The sequence below is a fragment of the Echinops telfairi genome, unplaced genomic scaffold (genome assembly GCF_000313985.2).
Source record: "Echinops telfairi isolate 266 unplaced genomic scaffold, ASM31398v2 ScPeMD7_17;HRSCAF=63, whole genome shotgun sequence".
NCBI classification, from domain to species: Eukaryota; Metazoa; Chordata; class Mammalia; order Afrosoricida; family Tenrecidae; genus Echinops; species Echinops telfairi.
In genome coordinates this window covers 6972304-6983835 of record NW_022103914.1, presented here as the reverse complement: position 1 = coordinate 6983835, position 11532 = coordinate 6972304, and the positions used below count along the sequence as shown (strand labels likewise).

The 11532-nt window shown below is 43.7% G+C and overlaps 1 protein-coding gene across 1 annotated transcript in view; it reads right to left on the bottom strand.

Annotated features, from left to right (window-relative positions):
• APOD (apolipoprotein D) overlaps nucleotides 1-11532 on the bottom strand; it is a 24346-nt gene that overhangs the window by 5744 nt on the left and 7070 nt on the right. Inside the window, exon 3 of the mRNA XM_045287587.1 lies at nucleotides 5624-5745. Coding sequence (XP_045143522.1) covers nucleotides 5624-5745 — 122 coding nt within the window. The remainder of the gene's footprint in view (nucleotides 1-5623; nucleotides 5746-11532) is intronic.

The window sequence follows — 11532 nt, the reverse complement described above, 5'->3', positions numbered from 1 at the left end:
AAAAATGAGGAGCTGATACCAAGTCGAAAGAAAATGTGTTGAGAATGATGATGGCAACAAATGTGCAAATGTGCTTGACACAATGGATGTATGTATGGAATGTGATAAGAGTTGTACGAGCCCCCAGTAAAATGTTTTTTTTTTAAAGAAAAGAAATAGCTTTCACTTTATCAAAGCCACCTGGCCCTGTTTCTGCATAATTCTTAATGGCCCAGGAGTCTGAGGGGGTGAGCAAGGGGCCTCGGGATGGAAGCAGTTACAGGAGGGTGCACAGCTTCAGGGTGCCCTTCCAAGAAACTGTCCATTAATCTGGGGGAAGGGAGGCTCAGGAAGCTAAAACATAGAGCGCCAGTGTGTCCCCGACAGTCAGGAGACTGCGCATGTGGTGACAGATGTCCTGGAGACAGACCCAGTGAGGGAGGCTGGGACTGCACTGTGCCCTGGCAGTGTCTGTCCGTCAGGCCGTGTCTGTCACTTTGCTGTTCCACTTGGAACTCAGGCACCACACAGAGGTGGCTGATTTGTTTATGCATGCAGTAACTTAGCAACAAACCTATCTCTTTCCGACTTTTGTTTTTAAACCATCATTTATGTTCTGCTCCTGAAGAGTTTTCAAAATATCAGTCTCTGATCATAAACTCACAACTCGTTCATGGGAAATGGTGCTTGCGTTGTCAAGAGTAGCAGCAAATGAATAATCGCTTATATTTGCTAAATGATTATTACGTATCCAGCACTGTTCTAAGTGCTTTACATATATCAGCCCATTTACTTCTCAGACAGCCTGATCTATGGAGGTATGCTCTATAATTATAGTGATTTTGTAGATGATGAAATGAATTCTCGGAGACTAAGGAATTAACCAAGTTCAGGTCCCATAGATATGAAGTGACTGAAACAGGGTTTGAAGCCAGAGACTCTGACTCCAGAGCCCGAGCCCTTCGGCTTTCACCCCCCATGCCAGCTTCTTTAGCCGTCCAAGTCTCTGACATTGGCCTGCTCAGAATCCTTGTCATGCCTTCTGTTCATTCTGAGTCCTCCAAGAAGAAGAAATGACACCATTTCTCTGAACAAAACTTTCCCCAGACGCTCTGTGCCATGAACAGGTACAAGTCCACAGACAGCGTGACTGAATTTCTCAGACTAACAATCTGAACATAGTTAAGAGGAATTCTGGCCAATTCCCCCAGGGAGCCAGGGAGTCTCTGGACTTTAGGATCCGTGTCATCGTCTGATTCTTGGTACAAAACACTTGAATGAGGTCATTGTAACTTTTAGAAAATTCCCATGGAATCTTCTGTTATGTCTGCATGTCAATCCTTGGAACCTTTGCCAATTCCTGAGATGAGCTGGATGTTTCCCTGAAGGTCTTCAAGATTCTTACCTAGTCTCTCTGGCTTCTGCAGGCCAAGCAGTGTGCTGTGGTTCATAGGAAGCTTAGTGGATCAAAAGTCTCCCCGAGTCCACAAAACGTCCAGCCTGGGCTGTAGCTGTTTTCTTGGAGGCGAAAGAGTTCCCAGATGCGGAGGGGAAGGAAGGGCAAGCCTTCATGCTCAGCCCAAGAAAATGCCTCCTTGTGCTATGTGTCTTCCCTATTCCGTTTCTCCCTGGGAAAGTCTGGCTTCATCACTTTCCGTAATTTGATCTCTGAGCAAATTACTTCAGCCTGTCTGTTTACCTCCATCTCGTCACCTACAGAAAGGGGGTGAATTAATAGCACCAATCTTACTGGTTTTATACATAAATATACATATGCTTATATTGACCCTTGAGCAACATGGGGGTGGATATACTTGTATGTGGATTTCAATATCTTGGAACATCTTTTTAAAAGATTGGCAACAAATGGGAAAAAAATGGCTGAAAAGCTCTGTAGCCTAGAAATCTTTCAAAATCCCAAACTATATGTAGATATTAGTCTATTTTATAACTTACTACTATAAAATATACACAAATCTATAGTGAAATTTTGGGATTTATGCACACAGAGGCTGTGTACATGTGTCACTTGCAGTCAAGATGAATATAAAATATAAAGATGCATTATTAATTTATAACTGTGTGACATTAACTCTAGTACATCCTGTACTATTGTAATAATTTCACAGTCCCCGTCTGTTGCTATGTGGTGAGCTCCAGTGTTGTGAGTTTCCATGTAAGCCACAAACCACTGTGCAGCACTGATTAGCTCTGTGAACAGCTGTCTATCTGCTATAGTGTGTGCGTCAGTGACCTCTCTTAAGTCCATGTGTATTTTTCATGGTGTTTGCTGTAATACTGCAAGCTTCGAATAACACCAGGGATCCCATAGGATGTGCCACTAGTGATGCTGGCAGTGCTCCCAAGAAGCAGAGAAAAAGACACAATGTCACAAGAAAGCATTGCAATGCTTGATATGGGCGGCAGATTGAGGTCTGCAGGTGTGGTTGCCCCCACCACCACCACCACCCACCCCCGCTTCCAGATAAATGAGTCCAGAGTAAGGACCATTGTGAAAAAAGAAAAAGGAATTCACAAAGTTTTCTCTTAGGCTATGCTAGTAGGCATGAAAACCTGGAAACCTTGCACATCCAGCAAAATCTCTTTTTAAATCTCATCTTGAAAATGCAGCTTCTGTGTGGGTGCAGAATTGCTGTAGCAAAGTCCCTATCGACGCTAATAGGATGCAGAAAAAGCCAAGTCATTGCATGAGAACGCAAAGGAGAAGGAAATTGAAGGCTCTAAAGCGGGAGAATACGTGTCAGCAAAGGATGGTTTGATCGTTTTAGCCGTAAATCTGCCTTTAAAATGACATGGGAACAGGAGAAGCTGCTGCTGATCCAGAAATAGCAGGCAAGTTTCCAGACACCTTTAGGAAAATAACCCAGGAGGAAGGATATTGGCCCGAACAGGTGAAATAATGCAGATGAAAATAACAGTTGGGGGGAGGGGGGGGAGTGCCACAAAAGACAGTTTTGTGAGTAAGAGAAGCAAATACCGGATTTAAGGCTAAGTCTGCTGCTTTAGGTACATGCAGGGCAGTTAATGACTTTATTTATAAAACTGGTAACCTCTAAACCTTGCAGGGAAAAGACAAGCACTAATCTGTGGTGGTGCAACAAGAAGGCCTAGACAATGACAACCCTTTTCCCAGATTAATTCCATCAATGCTTTGTCCCTCAACTTAGGAAATACTTTGCAGGGAGGGACTGCCTTTTAAAGTTCTTTTGCTATTGGATGATGCCCCTGGTTACTACCAAGAACCCCATGAGTTCAACACCAAAGGCATCAAAATGGTCTACGTGCCCCCAAACACAAGGCTCATGACCTGCTTTACTCCATGGAAAGGAACGTCAACATTATGAAAGAGAATCCCTATAGAGAGAACGTGGGAAAAGATCTGAAAGCCATTAAGCTTGACATAACCCAGTCTTGTTGAAGAAGACTGTCTAGATGTGCGTGACGTCACAGTATTTACAACAGAGCTAATCAAGAAGATCATGAAAGAGATGATGGGCATGGCCACAAAAGAAAAGAAAGACAAAAGGTGGGGGTGGAGGGGTAAGGGTTTCAAGACAGGGATCTTGGAGAAATCCAAGAGCGAATAGACCGCAACACCAGAATTGACAGAGGGATCAACTTGGCGGAGACGCGTGTGTCGGAGACGCGTGTGTCGTGAAAGAAGCAACGCCAGGAACAAGCTAACGTCAGACAATGCAGCAGAAGGGCTCCAGGGGTTCAAGCCTGCTTCTGTTGTGACAGGATGCTTCTGTGGGGTGAGCACCGAAAGGGAAGCAAACCGTGTAAGCAAGAGGAATTGGTACTGAATAGAAACACTTTAGGGAAATGAGAAACCAAAGAGAGTCAGACAGAAACTATGATGTAGTTCCATAAAGTTATCCTGCCTCCCTTCCATCTCTTCCATCCCTGCCGCCCTTAAGACCATGAGCCAAGCCCTCCCCTGCCTTCTTCTCTTCAGGCTACTCAGCCTGAAACATTTCATCTTATAAACAGGTGACATAAACTTCCGGTATCCAGAACTACAGTGCAGGACTATATATATGTATTTTCTCTTCCTTAGGATTTTCATATTATTTCCTTTTTTCTAGAATGAGTGTGCAATATATATGACACACAAAATATGTGATAATCAACTGTTTATGTTATCAGTAAGCCTTTTGGTCAATAATAGACCAACAGTAGTATGGTAGTTACATAATCATTTGCCAGTTTGAGGATTAAGAGTGAAGGGGTGGAGTCAGCCTGTTGATTAGGAAATAGCCAATGAGGTCTCTGTGTGGGCATGGAATTCTCTTGAGGATTCTGGGAACTCCTGGATTTCCTCCTTGGAGGTGGGATACTCTCTCTGCTCACTCCCTTGGAGACATTTCTGAGGAGAAGCCACATGAAACTACCCTGAGGCAGTCAGAGTTTGGGAGACATGAAGGAACCATGTGGAGACCCACGCCATTGCTGAGATGCTTACAATGCCACTGGATCCACAAGACTTCCAAGTCACTGGCCTATGATCTTCCTGCATTCGGCATCATTGCATGTGTTTCATGAGTCTGAAGAGGACTTTATAGATTGGTATCAGACATATGGGCTAATATCGGACTTATGGACTTAATCTGGACTGGGCTGGGATGTTTTCTTAATTTACAATTTACTCTTTGATATAAAACTCTCTCTTACACACATATGAGTCTGCATGAATTTGTTTCCCTAGTCTATTCAGATGAACACAAGTAGTTACATTTTCCGGGAGTCAAAAGTTATATGCAGATTTCCAACTGCAGGGGGATTGGGGTCATTACCGTGTTGTGTAAGGGTCAACTGTATATAATATAAATTTGCACAGAGCAGGGCCTTGCACATCAGAAATGCTTAATAAATTTTAGTTACCATTGTTTTATTGTTGCTGCCATCTTTACTGTGGTTCCTTACTTTTAAGCTTATGTTTACTTAGATGTAATATCAAGGAATCTTGGTGGCATAGTGGTTATGTGTTGGGCTGTAATTTGCCAGGTTGGTAGTTCAAAACCACCAGCCACTTCATGGGGGGAAATCAGGGCTTTCTACTCCCGTAAAGAGTTACAGTCTCTGAAACTCACAGGGGCAGTTCTATCCTATCTTACTGGGTCGCTATGAGTCAGCATCAACTTGATGGCAGTGAGTTTGTTGTTGCTTGTAGAACAAACATCCATCTGTTAGAAACCTTCGGTCATAGACAGGTACCCTCTGATAGAATATTCTGTTCACATAACTTGAAAATATTTCTGTTGGTGTAAGCTATCTAGAGAGGTGGCAAGCTGTCATGGAAGGCAATGAGCTCCCTGTCTCTGGAAGTGTTCAAGGCTGGTTGTCCTTCTAGAGGGGCATCTGTTGGCTGCAAGGTCAGACAAGATGGTCCCTCATGTCCTGTTGGCTTTTTGCAGTGAGGACAGAAACTCTGTTGGGTTACAGTACACCCCCCCCCCCCTATAGTACACAATAGGTGCTCAGCCTCTGCCCTGGAGTGCCTTCATCTCCAGCCTGTTGTGAGTTCCCTGAACAGGTCTGCGAGGACACACAGTCACTCCAGGACAGCACTCCGCGGGCTGCCTCAGAAATGTGTGCCACCTTTAAAACCACAGCCACTTACCTCACCTCCTGGTTGATCACTTTGATATTTCCGTTTTCCATTAGTGAGTAGTTGGCCTGGATGCAGCTTCCCTTCTCAAAGCTCACTGGGATCTTCTCGATTTCGTACCATCTTCCAAGATACTGCAGAGACAACAACAGGCAGAAAACAACCCTGCGGCTCTCTGGGGACAGGCAGCCGCCTTCCCATTGTTGCCTTTCTGACAGGAGTCCTTTCCTGGGGAAGCCAGGCCAAACGGGCTGCTTTTCCTCCAGGGGCAACTGCAGCAAGAGAGTGATTCAGATGGCAGGATAGTGAATGGGAGGTGTGAGCACCGGCTGAATACCGCATTTGATTATAAAGTGCTCTTTATTTAGATGTGCTGGCTGAGGCCTTTTATCTTCAGCCAAAATCTCTGTTAAGCTTTTACTTCTCTTAAGGGAGGGGGTCAGTTCGGGTAAGGTGAGGGACCTTCCACCCTCAACATTTTGTGATTCTACCAGGCAACTTTGAATTTTGTGTCAAGTCACTGTGGGGAGCTGAGTCTCCGGGTTGATGGACTGTCCTCAGACGACCTTGCAGAGGGCATTGGTCTCAGGGGCTTCTGGCAGGTGAGCTGCATTTGGACCCCGGTGTCATTCTTGCCATCACTTCAGGTGTGTGGATGACAGGCAGTGTGCAGGTGAGGGCCAGGGGAAACAGGTCACTTCAGACTTCTACAAACGGCCTTGCCTAGAAACTAGATGAATTTACAGCCTCTGTGGCAGGCAATTTGGCCCAGCAATTTCTCTTCTGGGAGTGTACCCACCTGATAGAGGAAATAATGTGCAGACATGGTTATCCATGACAGTATTGCTTACAGTGTTGCAAGAGCAGGGACAGTCTAAATGAGCTTTAGAAGGGAACTCTCAAACCCACTGCTGTCGAGTGGATGCCCACGCCCGATGACCCTACCGGACAGACAAGAACAGCTCCAGAGGTTTCTGAGACCAGCAGTCTGTGTGGGAGCAGCCAGCCTCGTCTTCCGTGCACGGAGCAGCTGGTGGGTTTGAACCTCCTGATGGGACCACTGTGGCACCAGGGCTCCTTTGGGAAGCTCTACATTCTTACACATTGTTTGTATTGGGTGTCACTAGGGAGAGAATCTGGGGTTCAGGGGTATGGGAATTATGGGCGTATATTTATTGGGTCAAAAATGAATTGAGATTATTTTAGAAAATGCTGTGTGTATTCCTCCACAGAAGGAAATGAGAGACAGGGACAGATTTCAGAGTCAGAACTTGAGAGCCAGAGTTCTGCAAACAAGGGGCAGCCTGGTTGGCGAGTCAGAGGCTGGCAAGGGGAGGAGAGGAGACAGGGCAGAATCGGGCAGGAAGCCAACAGGGAGGGGAGGTGGAGATCCCGCTGCACTCGGCACAAGCCTCGCCGCCGGCACAGAGGAAGGCGAGGGGCCCACACATTTCCTCATCCATGGAAGGGACCAGAGCTCGGGAAGGCTGGAGGGGAAAACGCAGGATGTTCACACTATTCCCCACCATGACCGGACACAGTCTTAAGAGTTTGGGGTCCGAGATAAGAGCACAGCATGGGGGGGGTCGGGGGGCTGGGATGCACATACCTGCAAAGAGGAGCTACACGACTGGGGCCAGCCAATAGCAGAAAGCCGGCCTATGCAGGGCGGTCCGCCATTAGCGGAATATAAGGTCGACGTTCCTTTCCAATGTCTCCCCTCCAATTAACCCACTTTTGATGGGCACACCCTTTCTCTGACTCTGGTCCTTGAAATCTTTCTTGTGAGGCTTGACACTTGGGGTCACCTCTGATTTTGGTCAACTCTAGGCTCCACTCTGCTGCGTGCTGTGGCGCCAATGCCAGCCCGTGGCAGGAAGAGGAGGACGTAGGATCGAGGGTACCTGCTCCGGAGAGTTTCTTAGGCTGCATCCTCTATGGGGGCAGGTGGCCAGGTCTCAGCTCCTGTGGAACTGCCGGGGGAGCCCAAAGCCAAACTTTTCGTTCACAGACAAATGCTTCACCATTGCATCACCAAGACTTACTTGTTTAAATATGCCGCCATGCTTGGGACGGTCCACCAGGGGCCCAGGTGGTGGAGTGGTTACTAGTTGGGCTGAAATTTGCAAGGTCGGCGGTTTGAAATGAACCAGCTGTTCTGTGGGAGAAAGGTGGGGTTTTCTACTCCCATTAAGAGTTACAGTCTTTTTGTTGTTGTTATTTTGGTTTTTTGGTTTTTTTGAGTTACAGTCTTAAAGATCAACAAGTACACTGAGGTTCTAATGACCCATGGACTCCTGGTCTGAGCCCAATAAAGACTTAGTCCTTCAAAAAAAAAAAAAAAGAGTTGCCGTCTTGGAAAGGTACAGGGCAGTGATACCCTGTCCTACGGGGCTGCTGCAAGTGGGCTTCAATTCCATGCAGTAAGTTTGTTTTTCACTCTTTAAGACTACAAAAATGTCACTCATATATTAAAGTACAATTCTCAATTAAAACCTTAGCATTCATTTAAAGCACCAAAGATCAGGGTTAAAAGTTCAACTAGTTTTATAGGCAGCCTCAAAACCAAAAATGAAAAACCCTGCATTTCATATGGTGCACTTAAAATAGTCCTATTAATGTCAAAGTGAGTTTAATGCTCGGCAATTAAAACCATGGAAGCAGGTTTTTTTCCCCAGAAAAGAGGAAACTTAGAGATGGAAGATTAATTTTTCTTTTTTGTCATGCTTCCTCAGACCTTTTTTATTTTCTGCGACAGGGGTTTGAATCTTCCTGTGTCTCTGTAGAGAGAGGCCAATGCCGTGAATCCTGGAGAAGTGAAATGATCTCTATTCGCAGTGACATCATTTGTATATTAAAAAAACACTAAGGAAACCACTGAAAAACGATTAGGTGTAATAATTGAGTTCAGCAAGGTTAAAGGATCAAAAATAAGCACTGGCATGAGTCAGTTTTGCCTCATTGAAACTACATGTATTAGAGTAGATCTGCTTCAGGGGGCTTTCCTGCCCGTAATCTCTATGGAAGATGATGGTCAAGCCTCCTTCTGTGGTGTGATTGGGTGCATTCAAACTGCCAACTTGAGATGAATAGTTTTGGGGGGCTTTTGGGGGGGGAACTTCAAAGGATCAGCATACAAAAATCAATTATAGTACATATACTTATACAATCTGAGACGGAATTTAAGAAAACTATTCCATCTATAATAGCATCAAAAGTATACAATACTTAGGAATACATTTAATAAAAAGAACACCAAAGTTATATTCCAAAAACTATGAAACATTGTTGAAAGCAGTTACACAAGAGCTAAGGAAAGACATTTTCTATTTATGTATCATAAGATTTAATATTAAGATGGCAATTCTCTCTAAATTGATCTTCAGATTCATTATCATCTCGCAACATTCCAGATTGCTTCTTTACAGAAATTGATAAGCTGATTCTAAAATTCAAATTCAAAGGTGAGGCACCCAGGATAGGTAAAACCATGTTGAAAAGAATAACAAAGTTGGAACCCATACTTTCTGGTTTAAAAACCTAGTACAGAGCTATACCATATTTCTATGTAAATAACCGCTGCACACATTATGCAAACCATGCAACCCTCCTTGGGTGCTAGCTTCCTATGGGACTATAATCAGTAAGTGCCTGCCAGTTATTTGTAAAACAATATGGTAATTCAAGACTGTGGTACTAGTAGAGGCATAGATCTATACATCCACGGAATAGAATTAAGAGTGCAGAGATAAACGTATTTACAGTTCATTGGTTTTCAAGAAGAATGCCAAGGGTATTCAATGAATGTGAAAATATTGGAGCCTTATATATAGCTGATGGAAATGTAAAATGGTGCAGCAGTCTTAGGAAACAGTCTAGCAGTTTCTCAAAATGTGAAACATGGAGTTTCCTTATGACTTAACAAAGTCACTCTTGATACATGCAAACAATTTGCTCTTGGCTACTAAAGGATTTGAACGCACCCAGCAGGAGCTGGCAATCCGCTTCTGTTGGGATTGTTAATGTTGGATGCTGCCAAGTTGATTCTGGGCCACAGCAGCCCTGTAGGACAGAGTAGAAGTGCCCCATAAAACCTACGCTGACGTCTTTAGGAGAGCATATTGCCAGGCCCTTTCTCTGGTGGAGCGGCTAATGAGCTTAAAATGCCAACCTTTGAGTCAGCAGCTATCAACCATTGATCCAAGAAGGCTCCTTTCAGTGATGAGTCCAGCCAAGAAACTTTTAGGGAGCTTACTTCTAGGACAACAGATAAATAACCCAGAGAGTTTTTTATGCCTGGACTTGGTAGTTAGATGTATCTTTGTAGCAATGATGGCATCTCAAAGCTATTGTGTGGAGATGCCAAGATGCAAAAGAAAAGCCCAAGGCATCAGGAAACGTATTTGTTGGAAAATTCTTTGTTTAAAATGTGACCATCTAGTCTACTGAGAGGTCTCTTGTCTGTCCCCTGAATGAAAGGAGGCCTGTTTTGGGGGGACATTCCTCACCAAGAAGTAACTGACTGGTACCAACAGGTTTACTGTCTGTTGTGAAATGCTAGTGATGCAAACCTCAAGAAAAAGAAAATGTCATTGTTTTATCCAGAAAAAGATACCTTTTTTTAAGAGCAACATCACATGTTGTGGCTAAGTCATAAACCAGCAGGGGATCTAGATTGTTTCAAGTTATTTCACGTAATCATGTCATGCTACCTTAGATAATCACAAGCTATTAGCAAGTGGGTCATTAGAATGTTTTTCTTAAATTATACTTTATTTTTCATGACTTAACTGTGGTCCCTTTGAATTCTAAATGTAAATTGTGTTAAAAGATGATTGAATATTTAGAAGCCTAAAATATACTTTTATGAAAGGATTCAATAAATCAGATGTTTTCCTAAGAAAATAATAATCAAAGAACTTAATATATATGTTCACAAAAATTTATGTGGGATTGTTCTAGCAGCATTGTTCATAACAGTCAAACAGTGGAAACAACCCAAAGAATGAGTGGATAAATGAAATGTGCTATGTCTTCTACAATAGAATATTACTTGGCAATAAACAGGAATGAAGTACTGACAGGTGCTACGACTTGGACCAATCTTGAAAACATTGTTAAGTGAAAGTCACAAGAACCCATATATTGTAGATTCCATTTTTCTTTGAAATGTCCAGAATAGGCAAAACTGTAGAGGTAAATTGAAGACTACATTTCCGTATGGGTTGCATCTCAAAGTAAAAAACAAAACACAAAGTAAAACATTACACACACAAAACTAAAACAGTCACAACTGGACCACCAGACAACATCACAATAAACAGAGAAAAGACTGAAGCTCATCTTGCTTGGACCCATTATCAATGTGCATGGAAGCAGCAGTCAAGAGATCAAACGACCCATTTCCTTGGGCAACTCTGTTGCATAAGACCTCTTTAAAGTGTTGAAGAGCAGGGATGCCACTTGAGGACTGAGGAGCCTGACTCCAGTCGTGGTTTCAGTGACCTGATATGCATGTGAAAGCCGGACAAGGTCTAAGGGGAACTTGATGCGTTTGAATGATTGTGTTCTTGAAGAATATTGAGAATACCAGGAACTGCCAGGAGAACAAACAAATCTTTTGGAAGCAGTACAGCCAGAATGTTCCTTAGAACCACGAAATGGGGAGACTTTGTCTTATGTTAGCAGGAGAGACGGGTCTTTGGGGGCCATCATGCTTGCTAAAGCAGAGGATCAGTGAAAAAGAGGAAGATGCTCAATAAGGTGGATTGACTCCGTGGTTACAACAATGGGTTCAAATGTAACAACCACTCTCAGGATGGCAGGGGGCGAGCAGCTTTCTTCTGTTGTACACGGTCACTGTGAGGTGGAACTGATTCAATGGCATCTAATAAGAAGAACAATCACATGGAGACAAAAAG